Source organism: Morus notabilis, unplaced genomic scaffold (assembly GCF_000414095.1).
Source record: "Morus notabilis unplaced genomic scaffold, ASM41409v2 Scaffold689, whole genome shotgun sequence".
Classification (NCBI taxonomy): domain Eukaryota; kingdom Viridiplantae; phylum Streptophyta; class Magnoliopsida; order Rosales; family Moraceae; genus Morus; species Morus notabilis.
The window spans coordinates 462,701-482,217 of record NW_010358342.1 but is presented as its reverse complement, the minus strand read 5'-3'; the positions used below and the strand labels follow the sequence as shown (position 1 = coordinate 482,217).

Sequence of the window (19,517 nt, the reverse complement as noted above, 5' to 3'; positions counted from 1 at the left end):
TAACAAATTTTTAATTTTTCTCTTAAAAGGATATTTGTATCATTTTAACAGTCAAAATTAACAATTCACTATAAAAGAGTAGAGCTTTATTTATTTATTATGAATTGAGAGTATACGATGAGATTAAAAATTGAAAATATATTTTTTGAATAAGCTTAAAACAGATAGTATAAAAATATAAATATCCTAAAAAGATTTTTAACTTTGTTAAAAAAATGGTAATTTGTATAAATGGTTCCCAATCTTTTTAAAAGGTGATAGTTTGGTCCCTAACATTTTTTTGACAAAACGACTTCCAACCTCTTTAAATAGGTGCAATTTGATTCTTTCTACCAAGATCTGTTTAAAAACTAATGGGAGAAAGCACGTGCGCCTCATGTGACCCCTTTTTACGTGGGAAAGAAAAAATTGCCCTCAAATTGGTTTAACCCATGAATTACTCTCCCTCTACTGCCCGGCTAGCCCGCCGGCGTTGTGCCACACTGGCATCACCCTGAACCAACACCCGCAAGCTAGCGAGGACTCTGTCAATTGTGTCGAAATACTTCTTAATAGAGTACCCAATACGCTTCTCGAGGAGGTCTCCAAGCAGACGCGACAACGTGCCAGAGATTTTGGCAGGCAAGTCGGCGGAGGGCTATAGGCGCAAATGCAACGCAGATGAATGCCTTCGATTCAAGATCTCAACACCAGGTCGTCGCTAGCTCACCGACGGAGTCCAAATCTCGCAATCATCGATGCATCGTCGATCCTAAATCTTGCGATCTTCCCAGAACTCGTAGCTTTGAGTTTAGATCCGGTTTTATCATTTCAACATAGAGAGATCAAGGAGAAGGGAGAGAGCAGAAGGCTTTTGAGCAAGGATGGAGCCCATATTTTTCTCCTTCGCTTTGGGAGAAGAAGCAAAACCCAGCGGTCGACAGGGGGAAGAAGAAAGAGAGAGATGTCACTGGAGGTTCTCCCCACGCCACCCCCATCTGTCGATGGAGGGGAAGAAAATGTGAAATCCAATGACCAAAGCTCGGCAAGAGGAAGTTGTGTACTTCCAAAATTTGTGTGGTTCTTTTTAGATTTTTTATTTTGATTTTTGTTGAAAAAGAAATTATTCAGTTTATTAAAATATCTTTTACTATGAGATCATGTACAATGCACATAATTTGCACTATAAAAAATTTAACGAAAAAGATTAGACTACACTTATTTAAAAAGGTTAAGAGTCGTTTTGTCAAAAAAAAAGATTGAGAGATCAAACTGTTACTTTTTAAAAAAGTTACAGATTATTTGTGTAAATTATAAAAAAATAAAATAAAAAAGTTGGTGTTCGGTAATTTGCTAAGGAAGAGAGACAATAACAGACAAAATAGCAGATAATTAAAGGTCCTACCGGGAGTCGAACCCAGGTCGCTGGATTCAAAGTCCAGAGTGCTAACCACTACACCATAGAACCTTATTGTTCATGTTTTGCATAAATGTAATAATAATATTTAATTAATATCGAAACTTGCATCTATCACCTCAGACTAGGAAAACGTTATTGCAGCAATAATTTAAGTTAGATTAGGAGAGTTTTATACGTAAATTTCACAATTAAAGAGGTGTTTTGAAGAAAAACCAGAATTTTTCCGTAATATATATTGCCAGGTCATGAAGACAAAATCTAAAGTGTTTCCGTATATAAAATTGACATTAGTGGATAGTGGTGTCTTCTCTTCAATCTAACTCCATAGAATTTCATACACACAAAGAGAGTATATGTTATGTGACATGCACGTAACATGGGTGAAACCGCACACCTAACATGAACTTAATTTAGGCTGATTCACTGACTGACTTCCTTCTTCTTTTACGTAATCAATCATGGAATTAATGTTCAAAATGAGTTCCACCTTTCCATACTAACTAATAAAATTCTAAACAAAGAAGACTGGCTCCACATGTCAAAATCTCAAGCCGCAAAAAACATGAACCTCTACACGTACAGCTAGCTATCTTCAAAATTGTGGTTCCACATCAAACTTTTCTTCTTCGATCGACAATACCAATAATTAAATTGTGTACGAATGTACATGTGTGTGTATACGTACACACATATATATGTATATATATCACCAATATGAGAAGCGTGAGCTTTTTCTCAATCCTTAAATTACTCATCAATGGGTCTTGTACCGATTTGTCTAACAATTACAAATCGTTGCCGTTGGTGAAGTGGCACAAACCCAATCAAAGAATTCAGGAAGTGGACATTCCCACCACCACAATATGATAGACTCTTTAAGGGGATAAACTCTTCACCCCCCTTCAATCTCAATATCTGATGGGGTATCTCCCCAATATTCAATAATAGGGGTGCAGTACCCCACAACATTATTATTATTATTATTATTATTATTATTATTGATCAAGATTCAAAAATTTGTCAATTCCCCCCTCCCACCATATTCGTGAATTATTATCAGCTTTTTTTTTTTTTTTTGATTGATGAAAAAGAATAATCCAGATTTTTTTTCCTTATATTTATTATTATTGCCTCCCTAGTTAGCTATACATTGCTACATAATATATGATGATCTATTGATCTGATCTTCAAATTCAACTAGCCAATACGATTCCATCTGTAGATTGATCTCAATCACAAGTATTACCTGAGATCATAGAAGCCCAAATTTGTGGAGAACTAATAATAAGTATTATTTCTTAATAAAGTTTAGGAAAACAATGAATTAAGTCAATTTATTGTGATTATTATTTTTCTAGCTAACTACATTGTTACACGTGAAAATTTGGTCCTTAATTAATTTGTTAATTCAACTAGTGATGGGACTCAACTCATCGATAACATACAATCGGGGAGCAGAAAATCGTGGGAACATTTCATATCATGTTTTTGTTCTATCTATTAAGCTTTGTGTGCATGCCTTTTTTTTTTTTTTTTATTCCACAATCTTTTTTTTTTTTTTTTTGATCTTTCTTATCCTATTGTATACTATATATGTAGACAAAAATAATTGAAGCTGGTTGGATGTTGGGCTGTTCATTGTGATCAAGCACGGTTAAAGCCAACAAACATGTGCGTACCTTTTTTACATCATTCCATCTATTAAGCTTTTTTCATGTGCATGGTCCCTTTTTACAGAGTCAGTTTAGTCCTTTTCGTCCCACTCTTTTAACTTTGAATAAAGTCCAAAAGAATAGGAGCGGTTTGGATTGTTGAATTTGTTGTTATTGTTATCATGTTAAAAACGCCAACACTAATCATGGGATCATAAAATAATAGCAAGTAAGGACGTAATTAAGAATAATTAATCAAGAGGGATTAGCTTTATGTCACTTTATTTTGTAGAAACATTGAGTACACCATGATTTTTCCCCCCCTTTTTTGCTTGGTAAGCATTGACAACATGATTGAATAACGAAATGAGTGAGTGGCACATAATGGATTAATTAAATGCTAAACGGGTCCAAGTCATTGAATTATTGGAGTATTGCCATATGTGTCATGAATTTGAAGTCCCCCCCCAAATCATTGAGGAGCTAGTAGATGCATCTGAAAAGCAAACAAATTTCACCCACACCTCCCCTTTTAAGGGAATAGGGAATGATATTAGTAGTACTCTACCTACAATATTTTTTAAGGGAATGCATCTGAAAGGCAATCAATATAATCGGTACTTGGATTTTTTTTTGTCCTTTGCTCATGCATGAAGTTATAACCGCTAAAGAGATGGACAACTCAATATATATATTACAACGAAAAAAAAAAAAAAAAAAAACTTGATGAAGAAAAAGGTGAGATTTTCCTCTACCACACGAAACAAACCCCTTATAATTTCATGAGCGGTGAGACACTAATAAACAAAAGAGAACAACGGAAATGAAAAAAAAAATTAAAAAACCTTTAATAAGAGATATATAATATATATATATATATATATATTTATATATATATATATATATATATATATATAGAAATAGATATATGACGCGGCGAGGCGTGTTTCGTTTCGGGCTCAAGATCATCATATATCACATGAAAAAGAGAGAAACTGTTTACAGTAGTTTTGTGTTTCGAAAGGTCACGTGAATCGAGCTCTAATATAACCTAATTAGACACCATTCCTTTGGGTTATATTATGCTGATATTAAAAATAATACTAAAAGAATGAGTGACGTAAAACATTCGTATTTTCTCTTCCATTTCTAGTACTGTTCTTAACAACGCGCGTGGTGTTATACGCTTTTCTTTGAATTACAATAATGACACGACAGAAACTACTGGAGTACTCCACCATTATTAGTTTACCCTCTCATGGTCCTACATGAACAACTCACCCTCATAACATGACAAATAAATAAGGTTGTAAAATTCTTTGGTATATATGGTAAAAAATAGTTACCCTATATATTGGTATTGTATATTTTTGTTGTATTCCGTCGTAGTTTTAATGTTATCTGACAATTAAAAACGCGCATCACCAATGCACCGTCTCATCGATACGGATTCCATAACGTCGAAAGAGCCAAAAGTGGAGTATCAAGTTGTGGATGATGAGTCTCTTTTTCTTTTTTCCTAATTTGTAGTTTGTACTTTTTGGACATTTGGTAAGGGATTTTCCACACGCGACTTTGGTGGCACGTGAGAGTTGCACTCTTCGTTGGGTGAATGAATTTACGCTATGCCACCTACTGGGTCTCCACCTGTCAATGCAAACTGAATGAGCTCCTTTGGCACACTGCTCTTATTTTTTTTGTTTTTGTTTTTTTTAAATTTAATTTTTTTCCCCTTCCTATCAAAATTGGCCACATTGAACCGTATATGAATGTTTGTGTATAAAAGAGGTTGCTTAGACCCAAATATTAACCATCCTCAACTTTGGGATTCCATTACTTTTTGCATGACAAGTTGAGCTAGCCGGGGGAGAGAGAGCTAGGGTTTCTCACCAGCTGAGAACCTGCTTTTTTTTCTGGCTTCATCTCCATAGAGAACAAGAGAAAGCAGTTGAAAGTTTTGAACATCGTTTGGTCTATCAAAGAGAGTGAATATTATGGCTATCTTCAACATTCAGCATCCTTGGACATTTACTTTTGGAATCCTAGGTATACATTTTATTTCTGGTCATCAGTAGAAGTTATTAATACCCTTAACTCTCTTCTATTCTTTTTCATCATGATTTCCTTTTTCTCTTCGTTTTTGTTTGAGAAATCGGACCAAAGTTGTTGTTGTTGAATTTTTTTTATTTTTTATTTTTTGAGACTCTCACTCAACCATATGATCACTACTCACCAAATTGGCACAACAAACATGATTCATGTGCGATTTTTGCGTGCTTCTCACTTCTCATGTTAACTTGTTCGAGTGACGTTGCTCAGTTCTCTTTTGTTTGTTATATATTGTAGTATTCTTCTCACAGTTCGGTTGCTTTTATTTACTTGGTCTTATATTTTTGGTTTGGTGTCGTATCTTCTTTTTCTTCTTCTTCTATCGAGAGGATGGCCTGAATTTATTTAAGGATGACCTGAATTTATTTATCTTTTTTTTAGCTATAGATTATATGAAAGAACTAACAATAATTATATTTGTATACATGTCTTGTCTTTACATATGTGTGATGATATGTTTTACCAGCTTAATTCTTTTCTAACTATGGTACAACTCCAACCAATGCTCCTACTATACTCTAATATAACTTTTGTTTGTTTTGGCACGGAATGATTTGTTGTCACAAGCTACCTACTACATGTTAATTAATTGCAAATGCAATTAATGATTTGATATATACCTGATGATCATCAAACCTTATTCACAAACACAATTTTTTCTTAATTTAACTACCTTTTGATGATTTTATTAAATTATGGTGACATGATTAGGAGGCTAGCTCCTTATAATGAACGGACACTTTATAATCCAATTTCTTATCATTTTACCTTTCGTGTCGTTTTGTACATTTCGGCTAACTAAGTAATTAATTATATTGTTCTCTTAAATATTGTTGACAGGTAATATTATTTCCGTCCTCGTGTACTTAGCCCCTGTGTAAGTATTTTATATTAATTCTTTTTTTAATGGTATTAAGAATATACGTTGCATATAATCTGATATGTTTTCTAATTTTTTAATCTCAGAACAACATTTTATCGAGTGTACAGAAAGAAATCTACCGAAGACTTCCACTCGCTGCCTTATTTGGTAGCACTATTTAGTTCTATGTTGTGGTTGTACTACGCATTACTCAAGACAGATGCTATGCTTCTCATCACCATCAACTCTTTCGGATGTGTCATTGAGATGATCTACATCACCATGTTCATTGTCTATGCACCAAGCCACGCCAAGGTGTATATATATATATATATATATGTATATGTATATGTATATGTATATGTATATGTGTGTATATATATAATGTTTCAAATGTTTAATTAAGTTGCGTACTAATCTCCCTAAAAAAAAGAAAAAAAAAACTAAAAAAAAAAACAAAAGTTTTGTTCTAATCTAACATAGAGTTCAAATTGTGAATGCAGAAATTAACGATCAAGTTCTTCGCCCTTATGAACGTCGGGATGTTTTCTTTGATCTTTCTCGTCACACAATTCGCAGTCGGACATTCATATAGAGTCCAAGTTCTTGGTTGGATTTGTGTAGCCATTTCTGTCAGTGTTTTTGCAGCTCCTTTGAGCATTGTGGTGAGTACATATATTATACATAGTAATCCCCCGAGTAACCTAATTAAAATATATAGTTAATCTCTTTTTAATCACTCATATGCTCAATATATATCTTATGTTTAACTTGGGGTTACTGAGGGGATTTGATTAAGTACCGATCTTAAAACAAATGTAAATTTACCGTTAGACTAACCTGTTTGCAACTATCACATACATTCTCACATATATCTTAACAATATTGATTTTGCTTAATTATTTTTTGCAGGCACAAGTGATCCGAACAAGGAGCGTAGAATTCATGCCATTTACGTTATCATTTTTCCTAACGTTGAGTGCCATAACATGGTTTGCTTATGGTCTTCTTCTCAAGGACATATGCATAGCTGTAAGTATAAATTAATTAATTGACATAATTATTTTCTAATTCTATTAATTTCACATAAATTAACATATGAACATATCATATATATTCTGTGTATAGGTTCCAAACGTATTGGGGTTCGTGTTGGGGCTCCTACAAATGCTTCTATATGCAATCTACAGAAACTACAAAACAGAAGAGGATCAGGAAAAGAAGCTTTCAGAACACATGAGGAACACATTAGCCACTTCTGATCAAGTACATCCTGTTGATAATGCTAAGTACAACGGTGATCACGATGATAAAGTCTCAAAGGAACATGATCGTCATCATGACGATCAGAAAACGTCAGAAGTTTCTCCGGATGATCATCTCCACCCCAATCAAACGGCAGTTTAAATATATAAATATTGGATCAGTATAAATGTGTAACAGTCAATCATTATGATCATGATCAACATCCAATTATTTAGCAGGCCTTAGAGCAAAAACTCCGATACAAAAAAAGTGCCTTGTAATCAGCTCTTTTCTGATCGTTTATACTTTTCTCTTTTTTTTTTTTTTTTTTTTTTTTTCCCGCAGACAGTTGTTGATTACTACTATAAAAGGTGTACCTTTGTTTAAGAAATTGTATTAATTGTCATTTTTTATGTCGTTTTCCAAACACACTGTAAACCATTAATCCATTTCGATGGAGCTGATCGTATAACTTTTACTTCTCCATTATTGATGTCCATTTTTTTTTTTTTTTTTTTTTTTTTTTTTTTTTTTTTTTTTTTTTCCCGCAGACAGTTGTTGATTACTACTATAAAAGGTGTACCTTTGTTTAAGAAATTGTATTAATTGTCATTTTTTATGTCGTTTTCCAAACACACTGTAAACCATTAATCCATTTCGATGGAGCTGATCGTATAACTTTTACTTCTCCATTATTGATGTCCAAGTCCAACCTACCAAAGCAATATTATTGCATGGCTAAATAACACGATCTTACACTTTCTAGAAGGATCTCGAGCTTAAACCAACCAAATAAAAAAAAGGGCACTAGAAAATTTCAGTATCTAACACAAATTTACCATTAGGGTTGCAAAAGGCATATCACTGTGGGATTGCGTCAGCACATGAAGCATGTATCACATTTTGTGACCTTTTGTCTATTTGATTGTTTTTTTCTGGCCTGGACATTGAATTGTTTTTTCGAGTGAAAAGGAAAGAACAATGCTAGGTGAAGCTGTGATGCAGATGGATGGACAGGCCTTGTCACTGCCACGTATCACTGTACGGTAATCCAATATTGGTGCCACGTTCCCACGTGACAATATAATTTAGGCCGTTCATTTTTATGCTGCCCTAGGTAAGTACAAAATGAAATTCATCACTATTATAAGATTGATTTAAATACATTAAAACTCTTATATAACAAAGTATGATTAAGTTTTTTATTTTTTTTTATTTTTTATTTTTTAAACAAGACTTTCATTTGTAATATGAATATGGCAGAACCCTTTCAGTGCATTAGATATTTCCAAGATTAGGGCCCACAAAAGAATCACGTGTGGGCCCGTGTACTATAGTTCTGCACGACTCGACAAAGCTTATTTTCATCCCATGGGCTTTGTTTACTTCCAATCTATTCGAAGAATTGGTCCACGATGGATTTTTGTTGATATTGTTGGAAATCCCCCGATTTTCTAATCTATTTGATGAGACTCCTTTGATTGGTCACCGTTGGATTCCTCTAAATGTTCTTGATTTACTTTTAGTCAGGTCCTTCTCTAATATATTCCAACTTGTGGTTCCCACTCAACTCAAAAAAAGAAAAATGTCTAGAGCTTATTAGCTATGAGGGAAATTTTATGGCGGTTGTTTGTTTTGCAGGATTGATTAAAGGGGGGAAAATGATTGAGTGATATTCAAATAATCTGACCTGATTTACTAAAAAAACTTCACCTGAAGTTTTCACCCTTTCACCCATTCGTTTCGTTGGTCGGAGTTTTCAATTCGATTTTAAAAGTAAATTTAAGTGAGAGAAAATATTGTGACACAAAAAAAATTAAATTTTAATTTATTTAAAAAAAGATATCGTAACAAAAATTTAAATTATAAATTGAACTAACAAAATAAGAAAAATATTTGTGCTTTTTGTTCATATCAAACACCACAAAAAACAGGACATCTCTCTATCTTTTCATTTTGTTTATCTGAGTTATCTATCTTTCCGTTCTTAAAAAAAAAAAAAAAAAAAAGGGCTTAAAAAAAGATATCGTAACAAAAATTTAAATTATAAATTGAACTAACAAAATAAGAAAAATATTTGTGCTTTTTGTTCATATCAAACACCACAAAAAACAGGACATCTCTCTATCTTTTCATTTTGTTTATCTGAGTTATCTATCTTTCCGTTCTTAAAAAAAAAAAAAAAAAAAAAGGGCTTAGGATAATCTCCGCCCTCTCACAAATTGTGGGTGGTTCAGTCCACCTCAAGAAAAAGACTGGAAAATCATTGCTTGCGTTCTTTCTTATAATGGTACATCCCTACAACCATATGGTCCAGCTGATATTTTTGAAACATCACCAATTGAATCCTGCCCGGTAGTACGTCCCTGCAGCGTAGGATTGTCTTGAACTGTGCCGAGTGTTCTATCTATGTTTGGTGCAATATTAGACCAGAGAATTCGACAAGTATACACAGTCTTTACACATTTTATCCTCAAGTAAAGTTCAATATATCTTATATCTGTCTATATACACATGTGGATATATATATATATAAGGGGGAAAGGGACTTTGCATGGAAAAATAGTAGAAATAATAATGTAAGCTTATTTAAACGTAAATTCTGTATAAAGCAAGACCTACATTTATGACCCCTTTTTTTTATAACTTTGAATAACTGTTCAAACTTTTTTATTACAGTATTTTTTCTCATAAAATTTAAATTTTTGTTCATAAACCAATATCAAAAATCAAGGATTAAGGGGACTGAAGACACTAGTCTATACTTCTGGGTAATCTTGAAAAAAACTCTTTAAAAGTGCACGAGTCAAGATTTTTACCCCTTACTCTTGATTCATAACTTTTTTAGTCAAATAATTACACTAACAAAAGATTATTTATCAAGAGTAAGAGAAAAAAGTTCAGACTTATAAACTCTCAAAGATAAATTCTCTATTTTTTTCTTTGCATTTTCAATTTCAACACTTCCTCTTGAATTTTGGGTCTTATAACCATATAGACTCCAAATTCAAATGTGATGCCTTAACATTCGAATTGCGCCATTTTAGCTACTCTCGTTAAAATTCCCAGCGGATTTTGCACCTGTCACGCATGTGATGAATTTTACGAGGTAGTTGGGCAATTTTGGAAATATGGACCCGAATTATATAGTATTGACCAAAATTTTGAACCAAAATTGGTTGCAGAAACGACATTGATGAAGAAGGAAGAAGAGCTCCTTGTTGTAGACGAAATTTCGTTAGCTCAGTGAAACGAATTGTACCACCAGCTCCTTTTTCTGAATTAGCTTCATGAATAAAGTCAAGTCCCACCACCAAAGCTATGACCGTGAACGTTGATCCATAACCTTCTCAGCTTTTTCATTGAGATTATGCTCCACAAACCCATTTGCCAAAACACAAGCAAATATTGCAGCACCAGCCCACAAAAGATTCATAATGGCCCGCCTGTTTCAATGTCTCCCACCCAAGTTTTCAATAATTATGTATGTGTGTGTGTGTGTGAGTAGATCAAACAAAAGAAAATAGAAAGGGGCCAACTCTGCAATTTCCCCCATTAAGGAATGTCTTTTACTGAAAAGACCTTGAAACAGAAATAACAGAAACATTCATGAGCTAAATGTGATTGGGAGTTTATCAAAAAACATTGTATAGTTCTGTTTCAGCTTGCGAACTTAATGGTGGTTGCATGCGTATGACTACTTTTCTTCTAATTCTGACCTCTCGACGTGATTCAAATACAATTCACCCACTTTTAGCCCGTTTGGTTTATAGATTTAAAAAGAAAATTTGAACAGAGATTTTAAATTTTTTTTTGTAAGATAAAACATTGTAACTAAAAATGCGTGCAAAACAAATGGTCTATGTGACTCCATCACTAACATCAAATTGTATTAGGAATTTTAGCGGGAATGAGCTCAAATGAAAAAAAAAAAATTGATAGTTAACAAATGATATTGCTCTAAAGTTCGGGAAGAAATTTTGAAATTAATTTTTTTTGATCTTTTTAAAAAGGAAACCAACAAGGAGTATTTAGGAAAGCAAAAAAGTAAAGACTTAAGGCCCATGAGAATAAGGAAACAATGTTACATGTCCGTTAATTGTAAAGATGTTCGAAAAGGACTTACAAGGTACAACATAACAGCTGTTATATAGTGCAAAATGTACTACAAAGACAGAGAAGAACCATTATCTCATCATCCCTAGACATGTTTACTCTCAAAATTTTTAAATACGTCTTTGTTATACTCCTCACCCTCCTAGCAGATAATGTACACTCTCAATTATGGTTTCTTCTTCTTCTTCTCTTCCTACTTCATGATGGTAATGAAAGCAAAATGGAAAATTATTTATAAAAAAAAAAGTGTTAAAATTAGAAACCATGTTGGCACCAAGTCACTTACATTGAGCTCCTTTTTTATCATGCTCAGTTTAAGCAGCAACCTGAGCACTTATAGAATATAACAGTTCTCAAACAAAGCACAGATTCCGAAATTTTCTGCACTTCCATCTTGTGAGAAAGCAAAAGGAGCCAAGGCAGGAAGAAGGTGCAGCATTATGTACACTAGAGCACTATGAATTGGCGGCGTCAAAACTTCCTTGTGCACTCTGTCGTCTTTTTTCTCGCAAATTCTCTCCCCACATCTTTGCCTCCGCAACTGCTCGTTCTCTATCCAAATCCCGGTTTAGTATTCTTGCAGTTTCTCTGGGAGAATCCTCCTTCTCCGACCCCTCTAAATCCCACCTACGACCAGATCCTCCACCTTCCTCGTTCCTTAGTATCCTCCCACCATCTCTGATTCTTTTGTCATCCTTATCTCCAGAGCCTCTGTAACCATGTCCTGAGGTTGTGGTGGGGTCATACGCCTGGTTGGCTAGATACGATAGAGCAGTAACTACGTCTCCAATGAGAGGACGAGTGGCAGCCTGCTCTTGGATGCACATCGACGCCACAGCCAGAGCTTGGTAGAGTCCCCTCATTGGATACCGACCCTGCAGCCGTGGGTCAGCCAGTTTTGAAAACTTCCGGCGGTCATTGAATAACGGCCGTGCCTGCACATAAACAAAAACACAATAACTCAGTTTTATCATGAACAAAGAGCCCACACTAGCCAGATCACTTCAGAATTGGTCAATTTTGCAACAAAATTGAGGGACTTACCCATGTGACGAGGTTCTGCTCTCCGTGGGGTCGAGTGCTATCAATGGCTTTACGCCCAGTAATTAACTCTAAGAAGACTACCCCAAAACTGTAAACATCAGACTTCACTGTCAACTGTCCTGTCATTGCATATTCAGGAGCGCAGTAACCATAAGTGCCCATAACCCTGGTTGACACATGTGACTTGTCTCCGGTGGGACCTAGCTTCGCAAGCCCAAAATCAGAAAGCTTCGGGTGAAATCCTTCTTCCAGTAATATGTTGGATGATTTAAAATCCCTGTAAATAACTGGAGGGTTTGCTTTGTCATGCAGGTATTCCAAGCCCTTGGCAGCACCGGCCGCTATTTTCATCCTTGTATTCCAATCTAGTGGTTCCTTCTCAGGTGGAAGATCTGCCGTACAATCAATTAATCAAGGAGGGCATGTTACCGTACATTCAGATTTTAACAAAATGTATAACACAATTTTATATGCGAAATTACACCAACAGCATGAGAACCTACAAAAAACACATCTCTAGCAAGGGCATGGATGAAAACGACTTTTGTTTATACTTTACAGCCAAGTTACCAACATACGAAAATTACACCCTCATCAAGATCCGTAATTTTTTCCTAACCTAAACATCAGAACAAAATCTGTCAATCCATTCTGCTGCTCATATTAAATATACCATGGCCCTTAAGACGACATTGGCAATCATACATTATCTTCTACTGACACGAGTTTGGCCAAAGGAATTTTGTTGAAGTTATAAGAAAATCTTCAAGAATCCCAACTGGAAACTTTTTCCTTCTTTTACCATTCTTATCAGCTTCGAATTTCCTCCAACAATGTCATACGTCCCTTATTGATGTAAAAGTAGTTAAACATTTACTGCTCTACAGTTCTTCAGCTTACGAGATATTAAAAGGGTAACTTTCTAAGAGAAAACAAATAATTTAGAAAAAATTGTTACCATGAAGGTGATCCTCCAACGATCCCAAAGGCATAAACTCATAAACAAGAAGTCTTTGATCGCCATCGGCACAATAGCCAATCAGATTCACCAAATTATGGTGATGCAGAAGGCTAAGCATGAGCACCTCAACCAGAAATTCTCTATTACCCTGAAGACCATTTCTATCCAATTGTTTAACAGCAACAACCTGTGAAAGGCGTCATAAAACAGTAAGAAACTTGAGCCACCTCGATCATATGAGACATGTCTTTATTCACCACCATCTTCAGTCCACTCAAATCTAAATGTATACAGAATAGAGAATACAAACAACTTTCCAAAGAAATCAGAAGATACAATAAAAGAATGTTTTAGTGTCATTATCATGCTACCACTTCACTCCAACATATCTGAATCTTCAAATAATATCCTTTCAAGAGAACAACAACCTTTTTTTTTTAAAAAAGAAAAATTAGCAGAAAGAGAGACCTAATTAGTTCAAACAGCACCTGAACCAATGTGCGTTTGTGTGTGTATGTGTTTCAATCATTAGAAATACTAATTAGTATTTCTAATCTAATTATAGATTCTTATCATGAAAATCCGCCATTGCTTCTATTTTCTCCCTGATCAGGATTCTACAAACCTTATGGTCTTCAAGAGGAAACAGATCAGTGCATATAGTACAAGATCAAAAGTTAAAAGATCCCAGATAAGGAAATAAGCACTGATTCTCATAATATATGGCAAGTCCGCCAGTCAGCAACACTACAGAAAGTTACTGATTTTTTGATCCTTCATTTTATCGAAATGGACATTGATGGAAAAAAAAAAGGAAAAAACAGAGAAAGAAAACAAATGTTCCCCCATTAGTGTTTCACAAAATTATGGTCTGTTTATTTCAGAATTTTGGCTGCCTATTAACAATCATTGCCTGGCAATCCATGACTTCCACAGTTGTATATGACTGGACTTGTCATAACCAAAAAAAAAAAGAGGCAATAGTGAAAGAACTTACCTGACCAGTGCTCTCTAGCTGCCCCTTGTACACGCGCCCAAATCCCCCCTCCCCCAAGAAGCACTCCGGCCTAAAATTCTTTGTTGCTGCCGCAAGCTCGCGAAAAGTGAATGTTTGTGCGGCAATATGAACCCCCGGCACATCCTTTGGCAAGGTTAATTCCCTTTTCGACCCTCCGTTGCTCCTTGATCTGACTCTATCAGCTCCTGCAAAAACCACCATTACAAAAGAAAGTGCAGATCCATAAGTATTATGTCATTCTCAATCAGACACTAAAGACCAAGATAAGACCTTGAATTTGATAAGATTCAAACAATAAACCCCCTTGGCATTCTCCAAATAGGAAACTCAATCAAGCTATCCAATCACATATGAAAACAAGCATGATCCACTTTTGACTTCAAAAAGATTCTGAGGAATATGATCAACAATATTAGCTAGCCCTAAAATATGAAAAATAATGAAAAGATTTCTAGACTTCATCACTCAGCACACTCGGATCGCCTAACAAGCAAACAAACTCACTAAAAGGTTTCAAATTACAACAGGAAAAATTTTTAAAACAAAAAAAAGGGACCCTTTTTTATTAACGGTGTCAAAATCTGGTGGGGTCTACCTAAAAAAATCTAAAAATTCATAAACCTTGTTGAACAATCAATCAATCAGTTGATAATAAACAAAACCAAACAACTAAGAATCGAGCATTATCACCATATTCTTCACAATTTTGAATCAAATGGAAATACCCAGATCAGATCAAGCAAAAAAGAAAAAAAGGGGATAAATTATATATCAAAACGAAGTTAAAACTAACCTGAAGGCAATCTGGCGAGGTTAGAGGTAAGCGTTGGTTGTTGACTCTGCTTTAGATCATCGCTTTGCTTATCGGGATTCAGTTTCTCCTCCTCCTTCGAATCGAAACACGAAAAGCAACCCATTTTTCCCAAATCAAAAAGACCCTTTAAATCGTTTTTATTGTTTATTTTTTTTCAGAGTCCAAAGAGATTATTACTTATTAGAGAAAACAAGATTGAATCCGAAGAGCCCAATCAGATAAAAGATCATTATATTCCAATCCGAAATTCAGAGCAGTTTAATTAGATTCGAATTCAAACTTCCGGGCCTGTTTTCAGTGTTCTCTAGCGAAGAATAAGACGAAGAAGAAGAAGAAGAAGATGTCAAAAGGACAAAGGAAACGAATCCAAGTTCACAAATACCAACAACGATACCGATGAAGAGAAAGAGAAAGGAATTAAGAAAAGGAAAAAATAATTAAAAAATGAAAATGAAAATGAAATGGTCCGGTTTGCGTAAGATAATTGGGCAGTGAAAAAATAAAGACAGAGCTAAGAAGAAAAAAGAAAAGAAGAAGAGCCGGCTTGGATTGGAATTGGATTGAAGTAACTGTAGAGACTCTCACTTACCTTATAACTCCCCACCATCACCACCACCAACTCTCCCCCACTCTTCCCTCTTTCTTTTTTTGACGGTTTGACCTCTCAAAATATATACATTTAAAATCTTTAAATACGATCTAAAATTAAAAAAAAAAAAAATTCTCTAAAACAATTCAACTACTGCTAATTTTGTACTTTTTAATAATGAGATTTGTATAAAAAAATTATATATATTACATATTTTTTAATCTAACATGAATAAAATCGTACTAACGATAAGGAGACATATCATAAAAAATCTTTAAAAAAGATAAAAGATTATTATTTAGTAAAGTATAATATATCTTTACAAATTTAAGTTAAATTTGTATAATTTATTTTTAGTTTTGAATTGATCTTAAAGTTTAACAGTCAGTTTAACATTATTGTACTGATAAAATTTTTAACAAAAAAACATGTAAGTGTTTTGTAATTTTTTTTTAAACTACTGTAAATACCATAAGTAAAAATTTAGGTGTTTAGTAAATTATATATAAAATTATTATGAAGATGTATAATGACTAAAATAGATATAAATTAGCACAAATATTTATAATCGGTTCTATTTTTATTTTTTAGGTCAATATTCATAATATTTTACACCAAATTACCTAAAAATATATGATTTTAACTTAAAAATTGTTTTAAAATTTAGTTGCTAAATTTATTATTTATTATTATTATTATTTAAAACATTTTGATAATTATAAAAAAAGTAAAATTTTCAAAGTATATTTATAAAATATTTTGATTTTTGAATAAATATTTAAACAATATTTTTTAATTTGGTATGAAAAAATAAAATGTGTAAATAGAGAATTAAGTTTTATTATTAAGATTTTTTTAATAAATTTGAACAATAACATCAAAAGTAGCTATGTAAACGTAATCTACGACATGCTTCTTAAATTTTACTGTTTAGCAACAGTTTTTAAAATTGTTGAACAAAAATAGGACTTACTAAATACCTAGACCTATTGTAGTTTAAAAAAAAAGACTAAAAATAACTTACTAAAGTAATGTCAAACCGGCCCTAAAGCTATGATAAGCTATTTTCATTAAGAAAGTTATATGGTAAAGATGAAAAAAAAGTATGTTAATATTGTATAATTGTTAAATTTTATTATATTTCTTTAAATTTGTATATTGATTTGGATTAATCTCACAAATAGTCCATAATATTTATCGTCAATTCTATTTTGGTCATTGACTTTTAAAACGTCTTACAATTATTCTCTCAAATTTTGTTTTGTTGCAGTTTCAGTCCTTTTCTTTTTTTGGTGTTGAATATTTAACAGAAAGTGTTAAATATAAAGTTTAGGGACTAAAACAATACAAAAAAAATAAGTATTAATTTTTACAAATAGCCCTAGAGTTCTAACTGTTTCTAATTTTTTTTCCTAATTTACACGGATTCTATCAATTTTAACTAGGACACCCAGTTAATAAAAAGATTGCAATTAAAATGAGATAAAACTTTAAAGACTAATTATGGGACGTTTAAAAAGTAAGAGAATCAAATGAGATTGAGAACAAACTTCAAGGATTATTTGTCAAATTTTTCCTATTTGTTTTTCTTAAAGCAATCGTATTTTTGTAAATTTATTTTGTTCTCGTGTGATTATTTTTGTAATATTTTTTTATCGAATTGATATTGTGGTATAATTATATGACAGTATATTACAACATTAGCGAATAATCAATATAAAATTCTCTCTCTAATTCCTAGAGTTTTTAGTGAAAAGAGTTTTTATGTTTTAACCGCAGAAGTGTCAAGTATTTACTACAGCGGTAGTTTCCGATAGATACTTGGAGGGTAAAAGAATAACACGGTATAGTGTTTTATTAGAAACGTTTGGTTAGATGATTTAGCCTTGAATTATAATTCATAATTTATTATAGTATTTTTTTTATAAAAAATATATATAAATTAAAAATAATTATAATCACATAATTTTAATTAATGAAAAAAAAAGAAAAAATTACTTTTGTTCGGTGAGATAAATTGGTAGAATATAATAGAACAGATAGAAATACAAACAAAATAGGATTAAAAAACAATTATAAAAAAAGGGATAAAAACCGGTAACGAACAGAAACGTGTCAAATGGCGGATTGCACAAAGAGCCGTAGAAGCAGTTCATTACTGCAAAAAAAAAAAAAAAAAAGTCCAAAATCCAAATGTGAAGATATATGGAAGCACTTGCCTGTCGGAGTTCAATCCAGTCAATCAGGTGCCGTTTTCTGCTGTTCGTTCGGTTTGTTACATTTGGGATTGGGCCCACCAAACGCGTTATATTATTATATATGCTTTTTTCTTTTTTGACACACGCTAAGTGCTTCTTTTAAGTTGCTAATTTTGCATTATTCTTGCAGATAATAAGATACATAATAATGCTATTTCCATTTTGTTTTGATAATGCGTCATTTGGTTGTAGTTTGTAAAATAGAACTATCAAGCACCATATACTAATAGAAAATAAGTCTCACATATGAGATTTATGAGTGAGACTCATTTTTTATTAGTGATTATACTTAACACTAGTAATGCATACCCCTAAACAATTTTCGTCAGATGAAAAAATGATAATAAAAGAAAACCTAATAAAATTAATGGATAGATCCTACCTTATTATGTGACAATAGTACTGACATGTATGTATTTAGTATGTACATCATCAATATTCGTCGAGAGTCCAATGCATAAATTATGTGGGATTAATTGACATGTGCACAAATAAATTGATCTAGACATACATCGCTAAAAAAAGTTTGCATTATTGTTGTTATTTTTTTTTTTATAAATATTAAGTTATTTCATGTTAGAAAACCTGCATTTAAGGGTGTTCATTGAATCCGCAGTCCGATTTATTCTCATAATCTAATTTGTTACTGCATATTATATTGAATTCAAAGAATTTTAGATTAGAAACGGTTTGAAATTCTCTCAATCCACAATAACAGAATAAATTGCGGATTGAACATTTCTCAATCTGCATAATCCATCAATCCGAATTATATCTATATATATATATTTCTATATATGTTTAAATAACATATGCAACAAGTTTTCTTCAATTATATAATGCATATATATAATTTAAGTATACACGTAATTATATATGGAATCTAAATATTATTTTAATTTTATGTTATGTTATATTTGTGTATAATTTTGTTATTAATTTTATGAGAATATTAGGAAAAAAAAGGATGAGGAGGGAAATAGCATATTTATTAGGATGTTTAGTAATTTATAGCGTTTTTTTTTTTTTTAAATGATAGATTATAGCATAATTTGATATTTTAAGTTTTAAATATTATTAAAAACCCAAAAGTACCCCTAAGCCTCCTTCTCACCTCTTTCTTCTTCTCCTTATAGTCAAGTCCTCCATGGCCGGCTCCGGCGACCGGCTTCGGCGAAAGGCAGCCGACTCCGGCGACCGGCTCCTGATGGCTGACTTCAAAGACTGGTAAATACCGTATTTACCATATTTATTTAGAAATCTGGTGACTGGTAAATACCGTATTTACTGGTAAATATCATATTTACCGGTAAATACTACACTTACCATATTTCTCTAAAAATCCGATGACCAACTCCAGTGATTGATAAATATCGTATTTACCATATTTATTTGAAAATTCAGCGACTGGCTCCCGCGACTATTTACCACCATATTTACAGGTAAATAT

The 19,517-nt window shown here is 32.9% G+C and overlaps 2 protein-coding genes and 1 non-coding gene across 3 annotated transcripts; 1 reads left to right on the top strand and 2 right to left on the bottom strand.

The window, feature by feature from the left end:
- Positions 1–1,375: 1,375 nt before the first annotated feature.
- TRNAQ-UUG lies at positions 1,376–1,447 on the bottom strand. The gene has a single exon. It is a non-coding gene; the product is annotated as a tRNA-Gln (tRNA).
- A 3,427-nt stretch (positions 1,448–4,874) lies between these two features.
- Positions 4,875–7,591, top strand: LOC21400484 (bidirectional sugar transporter N3). The gene is made up of 6 exons (XM_010092381.2): positions 4,875–5,097; positions 6,001–6,037; positions 6,127–6,337; positions 6,526–6,687; positions 6,935–7,054; positions 7,151–7,591. The coding sequence occupies exons 1-6, from the start codon at positions 5,046–5,048 to the stop codon at positions 7,427–7,429; spliced, it is 861 nt and encodes a 286-aa protein (XP_010090683.1). The 5' UTR covers positions 4,875–5,045; the 3' UTR covers positions 7,430–7,591.
- Positions 7,592–11,338: 3,747 nt separating this feature from the next.
- Positions 11,339–15,749, bottom strand: LOC21400483 (serine/threonine-protein kinase PBS1). The gene is made up of 5 exons (XM_010092380.2): positions 15,200–15,749; positions 14,386–14,591; positions 13,386–13,575; positions 12,428–12,819; positions 11,339–12,318 (listed from the first exon to the last, which is right to left on the bottom strand). Exons 1-5 carry the CDS (start codon positions 15,321–15,323, stop codon positions 11,839–11,841), a joined length of 1,392 nt encoding a protein of 463 aa, XP_010090682.1. The 5' UTR covers positions 15,324–15,749; the 3' UTR covers positions 11,339–11,838.
- Positions 15,750–19,517: the final 3,768 nt, after the last annotated feature.

What these genes read in the sequence shown, in the direction of transcription:
- LOC21400484 (XM_010092381.2), top strand. Translation starts at nt 5,046, where the DNA reads ATGGCTATCTTCAACATTCAGCATCCTTGGACATTTACTTTTGGAATC. An exon ending in ATGCACCAAGCCACGCCAAG is followed by an intron (nt 6,338 to 6,525) that starts GTGTATATATAT and finishes TTGTGAATGCAG; the next exon opens with AAATTAACGATCAAGTTCTT. An exon ending in TCAAGGACATATGCATAGCT is followed by an intron (nt 7,055 to 7,150) that starts GTAAGTATAAAT and finishes TTCTGTGTATAG; the next exon opens with GTTCCAAACGTATTGGGGTT.
- LOC21400483 (XM_010092380.2), bottom strand. Translation starts at nt 15,323, where the DNA reads ATGGGTTGCTTTTCGTGTTTCGATTCGAAGGAGGAGGAGAAACTGAAT. An exon ending in CCTCGCCAGATTGCCTTCAG is followed by an intron (nt 14,592 to 15,199) that starts GTTAGTTTTAAC and finishes TGGTTTTTGCAG; the next exon opens with GAGCTGATAGAGTCAGATCA. An exon ending in GTTGGAGGATCACCTTCATG is followed by an intron (nt 12,820 to 13,385) that starts GTAACAATTTTT and finishes ATTGTACGGCAG; the next exon opens with ATCTTCCACCTGAGAAGGAA.